Source organism: Onychostoma macrolepis, chromosome 21 (assembly GCF_012432095.1).
Source record: "Onychostoma macrolepis isolate SWU-2019 chromosome 21, ASM1243209v1, whole genome shotgun sequence".
Taxonomy (NCBI): domain Eukaryota; kingdom Metazoa; phylum Chordata; class Actinopteri; order Cypriniformes; family Cyprinidae; genus Onychostoma; species Onychostoma macrolepis.
Window position 1 is genome coordinate 19,384,816 of NC_081175.1, and position 24,838 is coordinate 19,409,653.

The 24,838-nt window shown below is 36.9% G+C and overlaps 1 protein-coding gene across 1 annotated transcript; it reads left to right on the forward strand.

Annotated features, from left to right (window-relative positions):
- The first annotated feature begins 178 nt into the window (after window positions 1–178).
- Window positions 179–23,684, forward strand: tnfrsfa (tumor necrosis factor receptor superfamily, member a). The gene is made up of 10 exons (XM_058758443.1): window positions 179–423; window positions 14,719–14,872; window positions 16,273–16,401; window positions 18,451–18,562; window positions 18,861–18,991; window positions 19,125–19,214; window positions 19,406–19,443; window positions 19,789–20,088; window positions 20,268–20,304; window positions 21,293–23,684. The coding sequence occupies exons 1-10, from the start codon at window positions 394–396 to the stop codon at window positions 21,580–21,582; spliced, it is 1,311 nt and encodes a 436-aa protein (XP_058614426.1). The 5' UTR covers window positions 179–393; the 3' UTR covers window positions 21,583–23,684.
- The last annotated feature ends 1,154 nt before the right edge of the window (window positions 23,685–24,838 follow it).

Below are 24,838 nucleotides of genomic sequence, written 5' to 3' on the forward strand. Positions count from 1 at the left end.
AATGGCATAACTTGTATTAAAGACTTAAAAGGCACCGAACTGTAGGAACGACCCAGTAGTAAAACGGCAACCTACAAATCACAGCTCTTTCATTAGTCGAGATTTCATCACTCTGATTGGCCAGTGAGACTGACGTCACGTGACGTCACCGAACTCTGTCTAATTTTTTTAACTTGACAATAAGATCAGAGTGAAGCGTCGCATTACACCAACCGCGTTTCCACGAGAAAGCAGCCGAAAATGATTAGGTTCTGACAGGCCGTCAAACAGTGGATGTACTTTCATTTGTGTTGTCCCTTGTTTTTTTAATAGTTTGTCCTGATAACGTTGTTTCCGGAGTGTAAAAGAAAAAAAAAGTTGGGAAAGTCGGAAAAACACGCCATCCTTTACAGGATGGACAAGTCCACAACGATGAAAGTCATGGTAAGAAATCTCACGGGTTTTGTTGGGGGTAGTTTTGTATTGGATTGTTTTGGAGTATTGGATAATTTCATTGTTCATCTGTGTTGGTCGCAAACATGGTTATGAATGTGAATTCTTGGTGTGATTAGTTAGTCGTAACGCTTTGAATGTTACGAAGTCAATGTCTATGATCATGCGTTACTTGATCAGACTTCTCGATGCACATCAAGTGTATTTTATTTTAAACGCGCCCTTTGTTTTTCTTTAACAACATTTCGATCAATTTAGTCATTTTTGCTGTTTTAGTCTGATGTGAGAGGCTTCGCATAAATGAAAGTGGATAGTGATCATGAACATTGTCAAACTGAACTGGCCATATTGGCCGCTGAGATTTTATTGTGGTTCACAGTTCAGATCGCTTAAATATTTACAAATATTAACATGGGGCCATGTTTTTATATTGAGTCATGACTAATATCAGAAAACCTTTTAATACACACGTTATGAGTAATACAAGTCACCATGTGTAGTTTTGAAAGACTTTGTAGAAGTAAGTCTTGTAGACTGTCTCAACTTAGTGAGAAATGTAATGTGAAAAAAGTGCTGTCTAGCTAGGTTGTGAGACAGGCATAATGTGTGGTGTTTCAAGATTTTATTTTTATTTTTATTTTAATTAAAAAAACTAGAGATTAAACGCATTAATTTTTTTAAATGTAAATTTTTTTTTTTTAGGTTAACTATAGTTTTCAATACAGATACATATTTTATTTCTTATCCATTCTTATTTTTTGACACAGTAATAACTAAGTGATCATTAGGCTCCAACAATAAAAATATGCATTATATATTTTATAATTAATAATAATTATATTGATTAATGTATTTATTTATTTCAAATGAATTGCAATATGGCAAATTTATTTTTATTTATTTCAAATGTGTATTTATTAAGATGCATGCTAATCACTTAAGAATCAATGGCTGTTATTATTAAATAATTACATTTTTGCAAATACTATTTTGGGTGCTGTTTTTAGAGGCCCAGCGAATATTGGTTGGAAGAGTGGAAATATTGGTTAAAAACATCAGCTGAACCAATTAGCAAACCAGTTCCCAGACTTCTCTTCTCTTATGAACCTTGCCTTGTGAGAGTTTTCTAAGAGTAGTGCCAGTGTTAAGTTTATTCCACGTTGAAAGAGCCATTCACTGCCCTTCTGTTGGTTTTTCCAGCTCTGCTCCGCCAAAAGTGGCACTATAAAATGCTTTACTGACTGAATGCCGAGACTCACCTTTAAAACTTTCCCTTGAGTCCAGAGCCACGCTCGGCTCACACTGTGTATGTTTAACTTAAAATCACACATTCCATAAAGCAGCATCTTGAAAAACACAGGATGGTTGTTGCATTGAACTTAAGTGTATTTTTTGTAGATGCATGTATTATGTAATTATATACTCATATAAAGAAGCAGTTTAACCAGTAGTTAATTAGTAAATTAGATAATGAAATCATCAAAGGGAATGTTGGCCATATTAACTAGTAATCTTACAGTGACTGTTACCTCAACAACCTCTCGTTTCCATAAGTCCCAGGTAAACTCACCCTACTTTGAAGCCCTTGTTTGTTTATTGAAATGACAGGGCAGAGATTGTTTGCAACATGACTGTTTATGGACGCTGTAAACTTTGCTAAGTTATGGGACTGCTCTGATTGGCTGGTTACTAGATGAAGATAGCTCATCCTTGCCAGTCTGCATAGCTCAAACATTCCTGGGCCAGTGAGAGCGGATGGGGAGGGGGTGGACGGAGGCGTACGGCTCCCACTGTAAACTTCCTGTCAACACAGATGGCAGTGACAGGAATCAGATCTTTGTATACTTTTTTCCACCCACAGTCACAAACATTTTGCATACAATCGAAGCAGGGGTCCCTGCTCTTGAAGTCTTTCCATTTTCTTCCTTTTGTGCTTGGGATAACTTAGGATCACAAACAGATACATGTTGTTTCTTTTCACTTTGTGCACAGATTTCTCTCTCTTTCTCCCCCCATCTTGACTTTTTTTTTGCCCTCTCACACTCCTTCGATGTTATCGGAGTGTGTTCTCCAGGGTGTGGGCATGGACAGGAAGTGTGCATGGTATCTCTCCGAGCGGCTCTGAAATCCAAACAGGACATGTGCTACATACCTCGGGATCCACAAGAAAGACTCCAGAGCACAGTCGACATCCCGCTGCTCGTTAGGAGCCTTTTAAAGCCACTTTCCACCGTCAGATGTTTATAGAATCCACATTTACAAGGAGACAGGAAGAGAGAAGATTGCGTGATGCAATTAAATGCAACGCTCATTATCAGAGTAATCAGAATGATGTGAATGTGTGGGAGCCTGTGTGTGTTTTAGAAATCGTACCGTATCTGTTTCTTAGTCTATGCTTTAGATTACCCACAATAAACAAGGCCCAGAAGTGTTTATACTAAGATGAGAAGCACATTTATCCTGCTCTCAAACTTTTACGGCTATTATGCAAGGATGTTGTTATGTTGATGAGTAGTTGACATGAAAGGCTTCAGGGAACTCTCCATTCAATTATCTTTTTTTTTTTTGTTTATAATTAGTATGCATGGAGCTTTTAAAAACATTTAAAATGTGTATATTATATGTTTTTGTTTTATATTAAATGAGATGCATTTTTTGCACAGTGATTTTAGGCGAGTAGTAGATGTAATGATTTGATTAACATGAAATGCTTTCATGCAATTTGACATGTTATACTCTAACAAAAATGATTTTAAACAGTAGTTTGCTAATTATTTAATAATTGTTATACTTGCAGCTTTTTAAAAACGTGTTTAAAATATATGATATATTATATAACATTTTTGTAGATTTTATTTATTTTTTAGATTTTGTTTATTAAAAAAATATCTGCAAATATCTGACTTATTTGGCTTATATTAATTGCATTTTTAAATACTTTATTGTTTAAAACATATTTTACCTATTTAAAAGAAAATAGCATAGGTAGGTAAGTAAGGCAAACACTTGTTTAAAAATGGTGAAAGAACTTGGTGGTTACATGACCTAAGATATAGACATAGACATATTCATAAAAATGTTAACCTAAAACTTAATGTTAAATTGGGAGATCATACATTTTCGTGAGTCATAAAATCATGTGCAAAATTTGCAGCTTATTCATCCTCCTTGTGACAAATGTTAAAGTTGCGTGGCTTCAAAAAGTTCAAGTAGTGGGAGAAAAAATGAAAGATTATCTGCAGTCGAAATGAAAGCGTCTTGATAGCATGTGGGTTTGTGGTTAGGCTTATTTCATTTGCCATTTAGCTCGTCCCAGGAAAGGTGAGGCATCTGTCAGTTTCATTTATTTCTAAGGTGGCCACACCTTACAGGTCACTGCACCCAGATTCAGTGACTGAACCAGAGATGTGTTACATATATTACAATGCGCCTGCTATTCAGCTACCCTTCTATTCAACCCCCATTGACTCCAGTTAAAACGCTAATAGTGTGCATTTCTGTGTGTGTGTGTGTGTGTGTGTGTGTGTGTGTGTGTGTGTGTTCACACGTACCCCCTATCCAGTGTCCTCAAACAATAATTTCTCATCAGTTCGACTTAAAATCGAACAGTCATTGGCCATCCTTCCTCCTCGAAAACAACACCCACTCGCTCTTTTATTCTTATGTCTTCTCCTCCCATAAATCCACAGGTGAATCACAGATTGGGTAACTTGCCACTGTGGCAAACACGCTTGAATAAGGGTGTGTGCTTGCTTGTAGGAAATTAGATGAGGGTGTTATGTCTCATTTAAGCCAATGGATAATAGTGTCAGTTTGTAGCTTGCTCACACCTTGCAGATGTTTTCCATGTGCATTTGCCGTGTGGAAGGGAGTATTAATGTTAAACCTTATCTTGGTATTGATGTCAGGGGGCAAAGAGCAACTGTTTAGGTTTCTATAAATAGACAAAAGCACTAAATGACAACACTATATTGAAATTCATCAGGTGTTCTGATTAGAGGATTTTGCTAAATAATGATGCAACCTATGTATTACCTATATTTTATTTGATATTCATCAAATATATTTCTATATATCTTATAAATTATTATTCTTTTTTTTTTTTCACTGATATTTATCAAGAGACTATTTTTATTTATTTATTGCACTATGATTTTAGCTTAAATCACTGAGCAAATATGCACAGGCTTCATTAAAACAATTTTTAGAATTAGTTTTTTTGCTTAATTTTATTTAGTATTTTTATTTTATTTTTAGTTAGTATGAATGCAGATTTTTTAAAAATGTCATTAAAATATACTTCAGGATATTTTGATCAATTTTATATTTTTTATATACTGGCTTGTATTAAATGAGGGGCTATGCAATATTTTTTGCACACTGCCTAAACCACGTTTTATTTTATTAATCTATTTTATTATTTTAATTTACCTTGATTTATTTTTGGATTTCTTTATTCTTATTTTTTATTTTATAAGTCATTAATTGTTTATTTTAGTCATGTGTAATTGAGCACCTTACACCTCTAGAATTACTTAGGCTGTCATTTGCAGATGCCTGAATTAATGTTCACCTTGAATAGGTGAAAGAATGCATTCAGCGTAAAAAAAAAAAAAACAGCGTCCGGCACTGAACCTCCTGCTTGTGTGAGTGATGGGAAAGGCATTCAGCACAAAGCCCCTGTCTGATGTGAGCTCAGTGAGCTGAGGCTAGCTAATGAGTGAGGCAACTCAGCATGGCATTGGCCTAGTGTCATGGGAATATTCTTCAAGCTTAAAATGCCATCTTGCAAAATGTATATACCTCTTTATATAAGGTTCTTGTCTCAGATTAGTTTTAAAAACAGGTTGTTTATGCCGGGTTGTTTGTATTATTGCTGATGTAATTGACGCATGTTTTTCCTTGATAACAGTTCAATAGTTTAAAGATTAACTACTTGATAAGAGCAAAGGCGATTGTTGATCTCCAATAAAGTCCTTTTGAAACTTGTTTGACCTGTTTTTGATAATCAATGGGGCTGTCGAACAAAGAGAAGAGTCACTGAGTCATCCAGGCTTTAAAGCTTTTCATTGGACGAGACTTTGATCTGTGACGCATAGTCAAGCTATTTACCTCCTAAGGTTTCCATGGAAAGAACTACGAAGAAATGGAAATATTTAATGCTAATTAAATTTGGCAAGGATGGGTAGAGGATATTTTACTCTGGCTGTTGTTAGGATTGAACTTTTCTGTCTCGTTCTGTGGCATCTTATCTCATTTGTCCCACCTAATGAAGTTACACTACTTGCCAAAAAAAGAAAATGCGTCACAATTTGGGTAAATCGAATATACCATTATTAAATAAGTTCAGATGTTCTGCTTGTGGAGTCCAAACCAGTAATTCAAGAGATGAAGCATGCTATCTAGGGTATTCAAAAACATAAGAATTAGTTTGGAAAGAAAATAAGGAATGTGAATTGAAAGTTAAACTGTTAGTCAGACGTTTTAATGTAGATGGACACATTTTTAAGTCTTTTCTTAGACTTCAGGTTGGTGTGAACTTATCTCACCGGTTGTACCTCACATATTGTACAGAACCGCAGATGTGGTTTTACACAGGAAGTGCACTGTAAATCATGCTTTTTTTTTTAAATTCCTTTTTTGCTTTCATTGTCTTTGTCTGTCTGTCTCTCTCACCCTCTCTTCCTCTTTCTAAAGGAATGAGATTAGGACAGTCCTGTCTGGTCTCTATTCACTGTGCTCTTTATTAAAAGAAGACAGAAAAGCCACAGGAAATCTGAAATGTGGAAGGCTGTGCTGTCGTGGCTTTCTGGGGCTATTAATATCCTCCCACGCACACTAAGGACAGCAGGCCGCCCGCCTGATCTCTCAGGCTGAGGGTTCGGTCAAAACCCCCCTCATCACCTCCACGGGACTGAGAAATCACACTTGTTTGAGAATTTACGGATCGAAAACATTCAGTATGTGGTTTTGGGGTAATAGTTGCTAAACTTGACGTTAACAACACTTTTAGGGCGATGTATTGCTTTGTTTGAAGGATTAGATGCTTGGTAAATCATTGTGCAGCTTGTTGTCGCCAAAAAATTCATAGAGTTTGCTCCCGTTAAAGACTGTGTGTGTGTTTTTCTGTGGCCCAGCATGAAGCTGAACTCCAAATGAAGCCTCCACATTGTCTGACTGTTTCCTGTGTTCCCCGAGAGGAGCCATTTACAGATTTTCACACGCTCATACCCAAGATGCTAGTGAGTGTATGTGTGATTGCACATGTCCTGTGGTTTAGGTAGAGTTTCAATATGTGTGTGACTTGCGTATTACATCAAAAGGGCAGCTGTGGTGTCAATAAAGCATGCAGTGTTTTGGAAGCAATTTTGCATATGTTGCAGAGCTGTATGTGTTTGTGACCTCATTCCTGTAAAGTTATTACAAAGGTAAAACGTCGCTACGTTGAATCATCTGATTTACTTCAATTTTCCTCCTTGTAGGAGCAGTGCTATATATATATATATATATATATATATATATATGTATGTGTGTGTGTGTATATATGTATATATTACATTAATAAATATGATATAGTTAAATGTAATATAGAATAAAAAATTATTTAATTTTATACTATATTACACTAATAAATATAACATAATTAAATGTGTATATATATTTTTTCAAATCATATATTATTTTTTATTATATACTATATTTAGTACTACACTAATAAACAGTATATAATTTAGTTTAATAAATATAATAAAAAAAATAATATTTAAAAATATTTAAATATCATGTCACATCTGACACCAAAGACTGCTGAAGGCTTCTGAAAATTCCACTTTACCACGGGAGTAAATCTATTTAAAAATAGAAAATTGCCTATATTGTTCATGCAGGTGGCATGCGTTTTAAATCAAGTTTGCAACATTTCTGTGCTTTGAATTAAAACGTCAAAAATATCAAATAAACCAATCTTTCCCTATCAATCATTCTCCTCTTTCGATGAGCCTGTATAATGCAGTATAATGCATAAAAGACTGGAATCTGCAGATAATTTGAGGCACATGACTCCATAAGGTTCCTGTTCCGGACCGCTAGAAATAATGAAGGACGGTGTGTCGTCCCTTAACTGACAGCTCTGATAGAAATCATCTGTTAAGTACAGGGGGAAAAAACTCCTGCTCGTCCGTCAATTCCAATCATCATACATAATGAAACGCACTGTTCAGCATGTAGTACGGATGTAGCCCTAATTGAACACGTACACACACACGGCAAACGCCAATGACTGACGGCCTTATCGTACTGTAACCCCAAACAATAAAACCTGTGAGACCCTATTGTCAACTAGCCAAGATTGTGCCAGTGTGTGTGTGTGTGTGTGTATGACAGAGATAGACGTACAGCTGCCCGTCCATATGTGAAAACAGGCACTTTTAAACAATGAAGATTTCATGTTCTCGGCTAATATTTTAGAGCTGGCAGTAAGCATTGTAAACTTGATTGTTTAACTGTAGCAAAGGAAACCAGCACACTTAGCGCTTTCATTCAGGCCAAAGGTTTCTTTGAACTGTTGTGTGGTTGTTTATTGTATGCTGCCACTGGCATTAACCGGTTCATTCATGAGCTCTTGTGTGACCACCGCTCTCGATTACGTTTACTTTGGTGGTCAGCCAGTCAAACAAAACTCATTCATTCTTTCTCTGCCGTTCATTCAGTTATATATATATATATATGCGCCTATGTGGAGCCCCCATGTTTTACGGTCAACCTGTTTTGCTTTTAATTATGAGTGAGTCTTCTGGTTTATGTCTCTCTTCTAGCTCTGTCACTTGAAACTTTCTTTCTGATATCTGGGATACTGCTATTTTGTTGAACTGCAACTTGCTTCCATATCATCTTCACCAGTCATTCCTTGCATATTCAACAATTATTCACTCAGACAGAAGGAAAAGGGCGTTCCCTCCTTTCCGAACGCGCCATGCTGGTGAGCTGCCAGAGCAAAGTGATTGTGGGTTTGGAGGACTCTCATCTTGGAGGTTAAGGTTACCATGCTGGTCTACGTCCTGACCACCTATTACAGGCCAAACCCTACCGCAGGCCGTCTGGACGCTGTGAATGTGTGTGTGTGTGTGTGTGTGAGTGTTTCCTGCTAATTTTTTTTGTGGAGGATGTTCTGTGAGATAACTGAAATGCACAAGTTTGATTTGAACCGAGCGCAGACCTTGAAGTCTGAACCAGATTTCGCTGCCGTTTCCTCCTGTATAAATGAATTGCCTGGGAAAGCAGGAAGCCAGTTTGCGTTGATTTTGTTCTGGTCTTATCTTAGTTCTAACCGGTCATGCCTACCGGGTGACCCGCGTCCCTCCGCTACTGAGACGCTTTTGTCATGGTTCACCAGCGGTTTATCGGGATAGTCTTGAAGCACTGATAATAGAGACAATAGTTCACTTTTAGCAGCGCTAGCTAATAAAAGCCAGACCACCGGTCCACAAAAGCATTTTTCAGAGTAGAGATTAGTTTTCTAAACAGAGTTTGAGTTACAATTATTAGCATAAGATCTGTCTTTTCATGTAATTATTCAGACAGGATTTGATTGTAGTTTTTACTAAATTGTATATATTTGGGTGCTAATGTCTTCTGGATGTTTGCATCACAAAATCCAGTGAAGTAAGCATGACTTTATGTATGTAAAGTTTATATATTTTGTAAGTACATGATCTAACAGCTTTTATTAATTTTGAGTTCTTTTTACCAAGGAAACTTTGTTAGGGCTCAAAAATAAGTAAGTGAGTTCTGGTCAGTTTATGAAACTGTGGCTTGCACAATAGAGTTAGCACTAGTTTGTTTTATTATTATTATTATTTAACTTATGACTGTATCTTAAGTACACACATTAGTAATGTTTTGCTATGCCTGCCATCATATTTATTTAAATTATTTTTTTTATTGCTGTCTTCCTGAAAACTCAACATGTAAAACATTTTTATAAAATGCTTATTTCCAGCTGTCTATACAAAAGAGAACTTAACTTTTGATGAAGAAAAAAACGAAATGTATGTGTGTGTGTGGGTGGGGGAGATTATAAATATTAAATAATATTAAAATGAGAAATAAAAAATATGAAATGGTATAAAAATTTAATTGTAATTAAATTATAGTAAAAGAAAATCTAAAATATATGCATTTAATATTCGTAAAACAATTACATTTATAGTTTGTGTCAAGGTCAGTGAAAATGAAGACAGACCAGCAGTAAAAAAAAAAAAAAGAATTTAGACATGCTTGAAAATTAGATTGTATTGAGGTATAAGCAACATGGAAGTCACTGTACATATATATATATTATTATTATTTTTTTTTTACTAAAATCTTCTAAAGGTGTGGCTATAATTGCAAAAGCACATCAAAACACTTTTTTTTTTCATTCCAGAAAGTCATGTCATGACGTCTAATGTTCCTTGTTTGTTAATAGTTTCACTATGAGCTGTCAGCAAGAAAGCTGACAAGTTAGTTCTAGTGCTGCTTTGGCATCCAGTGATTCACCAGATCTGGAATGTGCAGATACAGGAAGTGATGTCACTGCCCCCACAGCCTCCCCATCCATGCCTCTCCAAAGAAAAAAAAAAACACCACCTGTCCCGGGATCAGACGTGTCGCCATGGAGACATGGAGTTTCCATAGCATTCACACACACAAGCGCAGTCAGGAAAAAGTTTGACTGCTTTTTAACGAGCGCTTGGCGTAGACGTCTGTCAGACAGGCTCCACTGTCATTGGTGGGTGATGTCATTGGTAAATCAGCGAACTTTGACCCAGATGGGTTTGCATGTGCCAAGGGGGTCCGGAACAGGTGTCGGACATTAATGCAGCTACTAATTTTTCAGGCTGCAGCAACTGATATGTGTGCTTTTCATCCTGTCTGGGAAAATTCAGTCTTTGCGGTATGTGTGTGTGTGTGTGTGTGTGTGTTTGGGTGTAAAAGAGCGAGTACTGTAGCTCATTAGTGTGACTTTTAATGTTCCACTTGTCTGAATGGTTTCAGTGTGTCCGTTCAGAGTCAGGAATCTCTCTCTTCTTTCACTCGTCGTTCCTCTCTGCCATGCCTTCCCATGCGCCTGCCCTACGTTTTGCGCCATTTCTGGGCTTCTCACACTCCGTCTATTGTATTTGTCCCCTTCTCCTTTTCTTTTCAAATTCCTCCAGCACTCCATAGCCGTCGCTCTCTGACCCCACCTCCTGACGGCTGCGTCTAAATGGTGCGATTGTGCGTGTGTGTGCATGTGAACGTCTGTGGAAAGTCTGACGTGAGCGCGGAGAGAGTGTGGCTCGACAGCGCTGCTCAATCCAGGAAACTCCCTTAGAACAACAAGGCATGGCTGACATCCAGAGAGCTCCACTGGAGCCAAAGTTTGTCTCAGACTTCCCTCCAACACACACACACACACATACTCGCTCAAGAAACTCTCACACATGCATTCGATTCGCCCGCACTCATTTCATTGTCTCGAGTGGTTTTACTGTCTGTGTGGACACTCGATGGCATCTCGATTCCCCTGGAGGCTGATAGTCTCAGTCCGTCTTCCAACAAGAAGACCATTGTACCCTCCTCCGAGTTCCAAACATTGCATCTCCAGCCCCGAATTGAGTCTCTGCTCTGTTTTTGAGTTGATTTACTGTGGCCGTTGTGATATTTCAGCTATTAAAGATGGATTAGCATTCAAATCTGTGGTTTGACAATGCGGTATTTGTTGAGAACCTCGTTTTACTGGTTGTGTTGCACACTGTAGCACGTATCGCCATATTCTCTAATACCCCTGGTCCTCTGTGGTGTCTTAACGCAGCTGTTCAGCTCTATTTGATACTAGTTTACAAGTAGCATTCTGCTGTTCTCCTCTGCGGTATGTCTTCTCTGATTCCTCTTCTGTTTTGGAAACCCTGTTGCTATTCTACAAATATTAGTACATAATATTACACTGTCAACGTTTGAAGTTTTTCTGTTGCAGTTTGTGACCAGCAATGTAGCTTAACTTATTGACTAAACAGTGAAAAGCACATGGAATCAAAGGCTACTGAATAGCATGCTACTTTTGTTATGTTGTATGCAGCAAGCAATTTTTTGCATGCATGGAATGCTCAGAAGATTTGCAAAACAAATGTGTAGTACAAGTACTGCATGGGATAGTCCCACAATGCAATGCACTTACATTTTATACACTTCCATTATTATTATTATTTTTTTTAATACAGTATGAACTCAATTGATCAAAAGTAACCGCAAATACATTTAGAAATATTATAAAAGATTTCTGTTTCAAATAAATGCTCTTGAACTTTGTTCATTCAAGAATCCTGAAAAAAGTATGATGGTTTCCAAAAGAAAGCAAGCAAGAAAAACCGCTGTTTTCAACATTGAAATGTTTCTTGAGCACCAAATAAGCATATTAGAATAATTTCTGAAGGATCATGTGGAGTAATGGCAAATTTGTAATATAGCTTTGCAATCGCAAGAATAAATTGCATTCTAAAACGTATTGAAATATATTTTAAATTGTAATAATATTTCACAATTTTACTGTTTTTACTATGTTTTTATCAAATAAATACAGCCTTAATGAGCATAAGTAACGACTTTAAAAATGTAGCCTATTATCATTGACTCGAATGGTCTTCAATTAATGTTTTAATTCAAAAAGGCTTTTAAAAATGCTATTTTTAAATGTTCAGTGTCATCATTTGAGACAACAACGAAGCATGCTATTGTTAAAATCTGTACCGTTTCATTTACAATTTTCACAAATAATATACAGTTCTCAGTGCACTTATTTTAATTTTTTTTTGCAAACACAGCTACAAAAATAGGTAATTCAGAATTCAGCATGATTATGTCACATCCTGCATATTTATGAACTTGAGGCATCAACAACAGTGCTCATTCATTATATTGGTAAACAATGATTGGCCAATCATATCAGTTTGCATATTAAAAGATTTCAGTGTTTGGTTTCATGGGCATTAGTTTACTTTGGCGTGAATGTCCAACCAGCATCATAAAGCAAAACCACTGTCCTAAAAATATTTGTACATCAAGCTGGGATTTTACAAGTTTACCATCTTTAATTACGCTGATAAAATTTAGCAATTTTACAGGACGTGTTATTATATTTTACTACTGAGAAAAGCAGCACAACCCTCCAGATAGAGCTGTGAGGTTTCAGTTAAATGCAAAGTGTTCAAGATAAAAGAGATGTGTGGGAATGCATGTGTGTATATCAGAGCACATCCATATGGTGAATGAGTGTCTAACAGACATGTTCAAAGAAAGCCAATGTGTGTGGGAGATAGCGAAAAGTAGAAGCAAGGGTTGTTCTGTATATGTGTGTCTGTTTAAGAGGAAAAGGAGTGTGATAGGGTGGTTGCTTTTCATTCTTTCTTTGTATGTGTGTGTGTGTGTGCAAGTCAAATGAGAGAAAAGAAGAGATATTTGGGGGTCGTTGTGAGCAGACAGAGATGTGTGTGTGTGTGTGTGTGTGAGGGAGTCAACAGCAGCTCTGTATGGACTGTGCATGAGGAGCAGGGGTCTTCTACTTCAGACGAGCACTTTACTCGGTCCCTGAGGCACCCCTTCTTTCTTCTCCCTCTTTTCAGCATGTCACAATGAGAAGGCCTCATTTACGGCTAAACAACACACTTTAGAGCCACCACTTCAAATGACCCACATTCTCCCAGACACACAACACCACCGCCATACACCTCAGTGGCAACTCGACACCACCGGCTCCATCTAACGGCCTACATTTCCTATTATCCTCTGAGACAAAAAGACAGAGATACCGAACTGACTGGCCATTGACCAGCATTGGGAACATTTGTTTATAGTGCCGTATTTGATGTTAAAAAGAAGCGCTTTTGTAGCATCTCCCCCTTAAAGTCCACTTATAATGTTAGTCAAGGTTTCTTGCACCAAAGCAGTCATAATTTAGTTTTACATGACCATTTTCCACAGAATATGTTCCAATTCAACAGGCTGAGAACTTAAAGAGTTTAAAATTACCATGCAGTTTTGCTACAGGGCAGCATATGTAATACATGTTTATTAAAATATCTGTTGTACACGTGCAGTTTTAAATATGCATTGTCATATGGACAGTGAGCCTTTAATGAACTGATTGAAATGAAACTCAAAGTACAAAAAAGTAATCAAATTGATTCAGGAACCACCACTGGTGGAGTTAATTCCATGAAGGATTCAACAAACTGATTCAAACATGAGATTTTTGAATGGTTAATTAAACTAATGAATCATAAGAATTAGGTCCAAATGACAGATGAATTACTGTTGAGTTTATTTGCATGCCTTTGTCAGTTACAAATTTTATTGGACTTGTTTTGTTTTCCCGAGTTGACATGCCTAAATATGTATAATTATATGATTAGTTGCTTTTTATTTGCATTTAGCATTGTTTCGCACTGTTGTCGGTGACCTTGTCAAAACTTACTTACTTCCCACCATTTGAGAAATTGTTTTTTAGACGTTTACTGCTATTTCCATGGATCCCACAGCAGAGTTCTGTGTATGTGCGTTTTGTCAGGGTAGGTTGTTTTGTTCTGGTCCAGGAAAAGACTCTCTCCTGCTCTGTTAATTTGCTTTGCTCTGCAGATGTGCACATCAGATGGTTTGAATTAAATGCTAGATTGCTTACACAAGGTCAGCTATGAGAACTCAGAATACCTCTCTGTTTGCTTCTGGAACTGAGAAAAGAAGGCTAAATGTGTGTGAAAGTGCACGTCTGCAGCCGTGTGAAAGTATAAAAGTGGTATTTCTCTTGAAGAATCCTCTTATCTGCTGTTCTTCCCAGACTTTTTTTTGTTTTGTGTGCCTCCACAGCCCCATAAGTAAAGCTCAAATACCCATTCATTAGCAACAACGGCAATAAATTAATTAATGAATGAAATTCAGATGAAACATTTAACAAGTCATTTGCAGTCTTTATTCCTGTGATATTTGAACTTAGTTTAATTCAACTGTATTTCTAATTAGTTTTTTGTTTTTATTTATTTTCAATTAATTTTGAGTAACTGAATGCATCAATGTGTTTACAAAATGCATTCAATATGATACATATATTACTCTACTAACAAACCTAATCCTAATATTTTCTAAAATATTATATTTTTATTTTAAATATTTGTTATTTCTGTTTTTCAGATTTAACAAAGCAAAACCAAAATATTTCCAAGTACACACTGGGATACATGAATGCATATGGAAAAATCTCTCTCTCTCATTTTCTAGGTCCCTATTATCGTTGCTTTGATTCATGTGGGTCATGGAGCGGCAGAGCTTGGGTTTGCAGGAGACCTCCAAAACCGCACAGCAAGACAGCTGAACTGCATGGAGAACCAGGAATACCCTCACATCGGCTTCTGCTGCAAGAACTGTGAAGCTGGTAAGTAGCAGTGAAGATCCATCTCTGACATTCCTGTCAAACCGTGAGAACTTCCCTTGTAAAGGCAAGTATTGTAAACACAAATGACTCAACTCGCTCAAAGCGAAGATTTTAAAGTAAATTAAGGCATACACTGGTTTTCAAGATGTTTAAAAATGCTTTCCAGGCTATGCTGATTAGGTGCTGACAAACATCTGTCAGTGCTGCTATTAAGAGTATTATTCTCTGATGAAAATATGAACAGAAATAAAGTGGTTATTTTATAGAACTATATTGATTAGCTTAAAACTCAGTATTCTTATTTATAAAACTCTGGTTCACCATAGAGTTGTGACTGTTGAGAGGTATTGTAAGGTTTCTGTCGAAGGAGGTGTTTGGAGATCCAGAATAACAGGAATGGAGGCCTGTGTTTCGCTCTCTGCAAACATGAAGAGCAGCTTAAATCACCAAATCGCAACATACAGTTTGGAAATATAGTATTGGGAATTACAGAGAGAATATGTGGAATGTAATAAAACTGTTCATTTTTGTGTAGTTTTTTTTCTATTAAGCCCATGATAATCACAGGATGGTTTCTCATTACCATGGTTAAAACCATATAAAACAAAAGATATAATGAGAGAATTAAATTTTTTTTTTTTTTTTCAATGAAAAATAATGGCATAACTACACTTAAAATATATATATTCTTGAAAGGAAAGTTTAAATGGTTACTTAAAATGTTTTGATATATGATACATGCTTATTATTAATAATTTAAAACTAGATAATTGGTGTCAGAATATGTACCAAGAAAAAAAAAACATTTTAATATTGTGGCAAAAAGGTGGCGTGTATTTTAAACAGGACTCAAAATTGCATAAAACATCTAAATCTTATATTCTGTGGTCTTATTGGGGGGAAAGGGTTACTTAAAAGCTTACTTTACTTAATGCATTTTTCATATGAGTAATGCTAATTAATATTTTAATACTAGATCATTGGTGTCAGCATTTATACTAAGAAAAATCGGTTACACTTTACTTGAAGGGGTTTGCATAAGACTGACATGACACCTTCATAATCATGACATGACACATGTCATGAATATGAAGGGTTTTTATGAATGTTTATGACAACAGTCATTAAGTATCATTCGCTCAGTTAATGCAAAGATGACATTGTTTGAGATGTCTTTGTTATGGGGTAGGGGTAGGGTTATGTCAAATAATGTCATCTTTGCATTAAAAATGACATAACTGAGCAAATGACACTTAATGACTGTTGTCATAAACATGCATAAAAATTAATGAGTTTGATTCTAAACAAGAACTTGTTCCTATTCTGCTCTTTTTTTTTTTTCTCTCCCAATACAATGTCTTGAGATCTAATGTCTGTCACATTGTTTTTTCCATTCACAGGCACTTATGTGAAACAAAAGTGTAGCAGTGACCAGGAGAAGGGCATTTGCGCTCCATGTGAGAAGGGCACATATGCCGAACACCCCACAGGCATGGATCAGTGTCTGCAGTGCAGCCAGTGCCACAGAGGTAACAATCTCCACTTTCCTCTCCAAACCGGTCATTTACCCCGAGTTTGAGTCAATATCACAATTAGATGCATGTAAAAGGCAAAGCCAGATCTTTCTCTTATAGTTGTTTAAAGTAACTTTATGAGTCAGGCCTGTGACTGGCACTTGGAGGTACAGAAATCTCAACCTTCTGCTTTTGTAATTGATTGTTGAGTTTTCCAGTAGACAGCCATCTGTAGTCTGCACTGACTCTCTAGAGAAGCAGAGCACTCAGGAATGTAACATTTATACATCTCGAATGAATAATGGAACACACATGGTCCTTGGCATGCTGGGAAGGCAGCAACACAACCCATCGCTGGTGACTACTGGACAAACAATTAACTTCTGAATCTGCTGTCGGAAAACATAAATTAGAAAAAAAAAAAAATCTCAGAAGACACAGCTGGACTGGCATCAGAATTATTTGCTTTTGGAAATTCAGAATTGCCTTTTGTACAGGATGGAAAAATGTGCGGCATACTGTGATCTCCAAGTGAGAAGGAACATCTAAAGCACATTGAACCCATCGCAGAGAGCTCTGCTGTGACAGCCCATTCTTCTGCAAAGCTATTTAGTCTGTCTCTGGTTCCTATGAAGTCAAAGCCATCCATTAAAGTGCTGTTTATTTTGATTGGACAGCCACATTTACCGTTTATTAAATCGTTTGATTTACCTAAACACTCTTTCCCACAAGACCCTACTGCTTGTTCAGATCCAAACTCTGTTGTAAACATTACATATTCGTATAAACAAAATCTTGCTCGCCCGTTTAGACAATGAGCCTCCCATAGGATTCTCAAGAGGACAGGGACATAAGCAGGCCCCATGAATAGAGCCGAGTCTCGTGTTTCCTGTGCTGGACACCTCACTCCTGGGAATTTGATCTCCTAATGTTACACGTCCTGGGTGTGGCCCCACTCCTGTGTTCTTTCACTAGCCATTTGTGTGTGTATATGAATGACTGATCTATCCTCTTGTTTATGCGCACCTTTGTGTCTCTTCTCTGGGTTTGTGTGCATGCGTATGTTTTAGGATGATGCTGGGCGTGCCTGTATCATGTGGCGTCTTGTTCGGTATTAATTTTGCACAATTAATCACTCCCAGGTTAGCCCTTCTGCTTGCTGAGTCACGAGGGTGTGTTGATAAAGGCTTTCCATGCAGTTGAGCCATTCTCTGAGGCAGATTTTTTTTGTTGTTGTACTGAATGTCAAGTGAATCTGATTTTGGACTTAAACTGGATCTGTACTGACTGAACATTGACCAATCATTAATTTAAACACTAAATAATTTAAATTTTGGGCTGAATCTGGATTTATGTCAATATCTTGTAAAAAATTTAAATATCTTACTTTACCCTGCAGAGGTGCATTTCAGCTGTCGTCTTAGAAATTAGTTTTAATAATAATGCTATGAATCTTGTTTTATCTAAATTTGGATTGAATCTGGATCAGGATATGGATTTATCTGAAATGTATACAATTCATTTTACCTTGAAGAGGTGCATTTCTACTGTCTTCTGATATGAAGCAGAAATTAGTTTTAAAATGCATACATTGTATTATTTAATCGAAATTTGGATTAAATCTGGAATTGGATCAGGATTTATCTGACATTTAACCCTTCAAAGGTGCATTTCGTATTTTCTCTGGGACAGGTGCTAGTTGTAACGATAATATATAGAATTTCTTCTTTTTTTTTTATTATCTGGATTAAATCTAGCTCTGAATTATTCTCTTACTGTAGCATATGGATTGAATCTGGATTGATGCAATCATTCAGTTCACCCTTCTGATGTGTGTTAAGACTTTCTTTCTATTCCAGCTGTTCTCAGAGGCAAGATGTTAGTAGTAACAGACTCTAAATCATTCTCTCTGAATCTGAATCAAATCTGGATTGATCCAACATTCATTGCATTTGAACTGTTTGCTGAGGCAAAAACCATTAGGTCCATCGCTTCTCTCCCACTTGTTCTGATTTCTTCATTCTTCCCTCCCTCACCTTTTTGCTTCTCTTCCTCCTTTTACAGATCAGATCGTGGTTGCAGAATGCACCGAAACAAGCAACACCAAGTGTGAATGCAAACCCAGTACCTTCTGCCTGCCGGACGAGCCCTGCGAAGTGTGCAAGAAATGCGCCAAGTGAGTTCCTCCTTTCCTCTGGAACGTGCTCTTCCCATTTGACCTCTGATCTGCAGCACAACACCCAGATGAAAGCAGACAGCTCTGATGCTCCCACCTTCTATTCTCTTAACTTTTCAGCCTCAGCCTCTGCTTTAGATCACCACATTCAATGAGTCAGATCCCTTTCCCACTGATTCACTCTCTCCACCTTTAACCCCTGAGGCTATTACTGTGCTATTCATAATGACAATCATTTAAAGACTCCTATTTTAGGCCTTTAGCTTCACACCTTTTCTTTTTGGCTGTGGTTTTGCAGGTGCAAAGCTGATGAGGAAGAAGTGAGCCATTGCACTGCGACATCCAATACGAAGTGCAGGAAGAGAAACTCTCCTCCGACAGAAGGCCCAACGGACAAGCCTTCGGCATCAGATAGCACTGTTACTACAGGTAAGGCAAGCATCTGCATATGGAAATCCAAAATTAACTTGAAATGAAAGTGACTGAACCTTGACATTAATTACACTACATCATGTAATCGTGAACAGAAGGAAATATTTCATTTAATCTTCTTTTCTTTCAGCGGTTGTTATATTAGTTTTATTTCTGCTGATCATACCAATTGTGGTTGGAATGATTTTCTTCTATAAGAGACGTCAACGTCAACTAAGCGGTATGTTAAAAATCCTTTTTTAATCTTTGTATTGAATAACACTGCAGTGGCTGAATAGTACATTGTATAACAATTGATGCATTCACATTATTATGGCATAGATTTGTAGAGTGGAAAATCAAATGTATTTCTATTGAAATTACTTTAAATACATATTTTTATGGACATATTTTCTATCAACTTTATTTCAGACACTCCTGGTGATTTGAATGATGTGAAGATTTCTATTGTAAGTGTTGGTTGGCTTTTCATGCCTTATTTTGATTTATTAGATGAATTGGGTTAATATTATTCATGCCACAAATAAACTTTACATTTAAAAAAAAAAAAAATATATATATATATATATATATATATATATATATATATATATATATATATATATATATATATATATATATATATATATATATATATAATATTGCCATGTATATCAATTTTTTTTTTTTTATAAATAATTAAAATTAATTTCTAAATATTTAATTATATAATTAAAAAAAAAAAAAAACATTTTTATTAAACTTACTTCAACTTAAATGTTTAATCAATTGTTGTTGTTCTTGACGTCACTTAGGATGAGCATCCAAGATCAGAAGAGGAACAAGAAAACAGCCGCAATGCTGGATTAGAGATTGAAGTGGGGCAGCGCCCAGAGTCCCGCCCCTTGTTGACGCAAGAAACGCAGGAAACAGGCACCAAGAGCATACCAGTGGAGGATGAGGACCGGGGATTGGGCGATAGCTTGCCAAACACTACCAGCTCTTCCCAAACCAGTCTATCTGCTCTCCCTCCTGCAGTCTACAATGAGGAATCGCCACGATCGAGTCCCCCAGCCCCGAGACAGACGGACACAGTTACAGAGCCATGGGCACGGGTTAGTAAAAATTGGGATTAATCACACAGTCATTAACCAACAAAATTCAGTGAAATGACAAGATAGTGCCTACAAATGTGTGGAAAGATCCTAGTTCCCAAGCAGAAATCTTTATTTACTAAAAATGAAGTAAATTCACAACATTGCTAAACCAGATTTTTTTTATTATTATTTTATAGGATGATGGTCCTCCCAGAAGACTTGTTCCTTTACTTGGTAAGATATTATTCTCTCAGACACAATATTTGGAGAATACATAACTACAACATGACAACAACATTTCTTGGTTTATATTGAGTAAATGTGACTTTAAAGTTTCAATAACCGGGTCAGATGGTAATTTAGACATCACAGTGTTTCGGTTTGTGAGTTTAGACTCATTTGTAAAAAGATGAATTAGCAGAGTGCAATAGAAAGATGTGTTGTTTATTTATTTTCTTTGTTTTATTTTTAAGAGTGCAAATGTTAAAAAAAAAAAACATAATGGAACTGAAAGAAAATAAAAACAAGTATATACTAATAAAAATAAGATACGCTACCATTCAAATGTTTTGGGTTGGTCAGAATTTTTTATTTTTTTAATTAAATAAGTCTCTTATGCTCACCAGGGCTGCATTTATTTGATCAAAAATACAGTAAAAACAGTAATATTGTGAAATATTATTACAATTTTAAATAACAGGTTTCTGTTTTAAAATGTAATTTATTCCTGCAATGTTAAAGCTGAATTTTCAGCAGCCAGTGCTGCAGTCTTCAGGGTCACATGATCTGTCAGAGGTCATCTAACATGCTGATTTGTGGCTCAAGAAACAATAATATCAGTGTTGAAAACAGTTGTGCTGCTTAATTTTTGTAGAAACTGTTCAGGATTCTTTAAATAGAATGTTCAATAGAACAGCATTTAATTGAAATGAAAAACTTCTGGAAAACAACTGTCATAAGTGTGACTTTTGATGAATTTATGCATCCTCGTTAAATAAAATATGAATTACTTAATAAAAATACTGACCCCAAAAAACTTGTTAATGGTAGTCTTTAAAATAAAGAACATAAATATACAACTAATTCTCTATTTGAATTAATCCTAACCCTAATTACAAGTACAGAACGCACCCTCTTCATTAATATAATTGGTTCTTTTCAAGTTCATATTCCAAAAGGTCCATTAGACATGTTCTGAAGTCTTATTGCTCTGATTTAATAGGTGAGGAGGAGTCTCTAAGCAAGAGTTTCGACCTGTTTGACACCCTGGATGTGCGGTACCACAACAAGTTTTTCCGTAGCATCGGCGTGAGCGACAACGCCATCAAGGTGGCCGAAACGCAGCACCCTGTGGACAAAGTCTACGACCTGCTGCGGGTTTGGATGCAAAAAGAGGGCCTGCGGGCAAACATCAACACGTTACTACAGGCTCTGCTAGACCTGGACCAGCGGTATTCAGCAGAACACATCGCCTCCAAGGCTGTTGAACGAGGCTACTACAAATATGAGTGATGTCTCTTCCAGACTGCAAGATATTTGTTGTGTACAAGAACTAAATAATGGAGAGGTGTACATTCGTTTTGATTTCTCCCCAGTGGGTCTTGTGGGTCTCATGGCATGAACTTGATGTCCTGTTATGGAGACATTGGAGAATCACCTCTCTGTAGCGCCCACGTTGGGTTTAGAAGCCAACACTGGACCTTTTTTGAGGATTTACACTGGCTAGCAGCAGAGGGCGACATGTTCCCTCTCAACAGTGCATTGTAGTGTTATTCAATGCACTGGCCTCAGGCTTTTAAACTACAGGTTGGTCCAAAGCCTACGTATAGATGTCATTAAACCTTTGGTTACGCCAGATGTTCAAACTAAAACAAGTGTATTTAGTACTGACAGGCACAAATTGAAGATGTTCACAAGCTTCACACTACATGTAGTCGTATTTCTGCAGAGAATCACTTCTGTTCTTAGCTACAAACCTTGTTAAACTCGGTTAAAAAAGAACAAATATGCTTCAAGATGAGTTTAGAACTTGTTTCAGGTTGAGTTTTGGAGTTTCAGACGTATGCCAGCATTTTAGGGTTTCATTTGAAGTTCAGAACATGATTTTTTTTTTTTTTTTTTGCCAGTCTGTGAAAGGTGATTTCAATTTTTTTTTTGTTCCCCACAAATGACCCTACTTCATCTGTTTTGTGCAAGGACGGGATGTTTTTCAACCTTCTCGACCTTTCTTGCCTGTTCCGTTTTCCTTATTTATATTTAAATAAGTGATGTATTTATTTGTTTTGTGTAATTACGTATTATTTATACCTGTTACCAATATTCACCTACAGTAAGTGTTCCTGAAGCATTTATCCCGCCTTTCAGGCGGCGTGACTGAGATGTTCACTAGACAAATTCTTGTCCTTTCACAAGCAGATTTAGTGCCATCTTCATATAGTTTTCTGTAGCTAAGGCATTTCTGCATTTACCCCGAGTGTGTCACTTACTACAGACACATAATTTCTTCTTATATGAATCACAAAACGTGTCCTTCGCTGTGGATTTTACGTTCCCAGCTAATGGTGTTGTCGTTTCATGTTCTGAAAAGATAAAGAAAAGCTTGAAAGAGTACCACGGTCAGTATCTCTTGGACGCTTGTATCTGCTTCCACAGATTGAACTAATATCGAGGATAAGGAGGCATTTCAAACTTCTGCTCGCTGTTCTTGTTTTATATGCGGTAGTGCACAGGTACGTGTTTTAGATAGTTAAAAGATGAAGGAAATTTATGTTCATCCACAAACTACTTAGTTTAATTGCCTTTCGTCTAGTTTGTAAATAGTTGTCAAGAATTCTATTAAACGAAACTAATAAGATATATATTTATGGAAGCCCTAAGAGCACAACATAATGAAGTACTGCCTAAAAACCAAACCGAAGGAACAAATTGAAATGAAAATGAACAAGCGGAGTATATATTATCTAAAGGGCTTCTTAATTCATTTACGTAGCAGTAAATGAGCTGTGACAACTGACTCGGCTGTATAGCTATGTAGCTGTATTGGTGTATGAAATATGATATTTTCAGAACAGATCTCAGATCAGCTTTACCTTTTAACAGAGTTGTTTGAGTTAAAGCTGAAATTAGATCAGAACAAAATGCACCCCACCCCACCCTTCCCCATGTAATTATGCAATTGTAGAGCTGTCGTACAGTGCAGGCACTGCCACCTATTGACAGAGTTGAATAGCAAGAGAAAAAACCTGCATCAATTTCAAGGGACCTTTTTCCACATCTTCACAGGCTTTTCTACACATCTTCCATCTTTTTGCACTGAATTTAACATTGAGTGTCTCTTCAGATGTAGGTGCAGGAGTTTTTACCTCGGAGCGGTTTCTCCGTTTTCAGAGGTTTTTATCGTTTTTTTTTTTTTTTTAGTTTTATATCCATGTTGTTCCTGCCTTGACGCCTAACAAAGACGCATGCCTCGGTGCTCGCTCTTGCTTCATTTTCTCAATATCTCTCTATGAGTAGAAGTTTTGTATCTCTATTTTCCCCTTAGACAATTGTTTGCTCGTTTATGAATGTAAAATGTTTGCTGTTGCAAAGTTGTTTGTAGAATGTTTTTGTTTTAAAATAAAAAGAAAAAAAAAAACTTTCCCTGCAGTTTCATCCTTCAGAAGTTCAAGAAAGAAAAGTGTGTGTATGGTGTGTATATATATATATATATATATATATATATATATATATGTGTGTGTGTATGTATGTATATGTGTGTGTGTGTGTGTATAATAAATAAATATATATATATATATACATACAGTGGGTACGGAAAGTATTCAGAACCCCTTAAATTTTTCACTCTGTTATATTGCAGCCATTTGCTAAAATCATTTGTTCTTTTTTTTCCCCTCATTAATGTACACACAGCACACCATATTGACAGAAAAACACAGAATTGTTGACATTTTTGCAGATTTATTAAAAAGAAAAACTGAAATATCACATGGTCCTAAGTATTCAGACCCTTTGCTCAGTATTTAGTAGAAGCACCCTTTTGATCTAATACAGCCATGAGTCTTTTGGGAAAGATGCAACAAGTTTTTCACACCTGGATTTGGGGATCCTCTGCCATTCCTCCTTGCAGATCCTCTCCAGTTCTGTCAGGTTGGATGGTAGCGTTGGTGGACAGCCATTTTAGGTCTCTCCAGAGATGCTCAATTGGGTTTAAGTCAGGGCTCTGGCTGGGCCATTCAAGAACAGTCACGGAGTTGTTGTGAAGCCACTCCTTCGTTATTTTAGCTGTGTGCTTAGGGTCATTGTCTTGTTGGAAGGTAAACCTTGCCCAGTCTGAGGTCCTGAGCACTCTGGAGAAGGTTTTCGTCCAGGATATCCCTGTACTTGGCCGCATTCATCTTTCCCTCGATTGCAACCAGTCGTCCTGTCCCTGCAGCTGAAAAACACCCCACAGCATGATGCTGCCACCACCATGCTTCACTGTTGGGACTGTATTGGACAGGTGATGAGCAGTGCCTGGTTTTCTCCACACATACCGCTTAGAATTAAGGCCAAAAAGTTCTATCTTGGTCTCATCAGACCAGAGAATCTTATTCAGGTGTTTTTTAGCAAACTCCATGCGGGCTTTCATGTGTCTTGCACTGAGGAGAGGCTTCCGTCGGGCCACTCTGCCACAAAGCCCCGACTGGTGGATGGCTGCAGTGATGGTTGACTTCCTACAACTTTCTCCCATCTCCCGACTGCATCTCTGGAGCTCAGCCACAGTGATCTT

What these genes read in the sequence shown, in the direction of transcription:
- tnfrsfa (XM_058758443.1), top strand. Translation starts at nt 394, where the DNA reads ATGGACAAGTCCACAACGATGAAAGTCATG. An exon ending in CCACAACGATGAAAGTCATG is followed by an intron (nt 424 to 14,718) that starts GTAAGAAATCTC and finishes CTCATTTTCTAG; the next exon opens with GTCCCTATTATCGTTGCTTT. An exon ending in AAGACTTGTTCCTTTACTTG is followed by an intron (nt 20,305 to 21,292) that starts GTAAGATATTAT and finishes CTGATTTAATAG; the next exon opens with GTGAGGAGGAGTCTCTAAGC.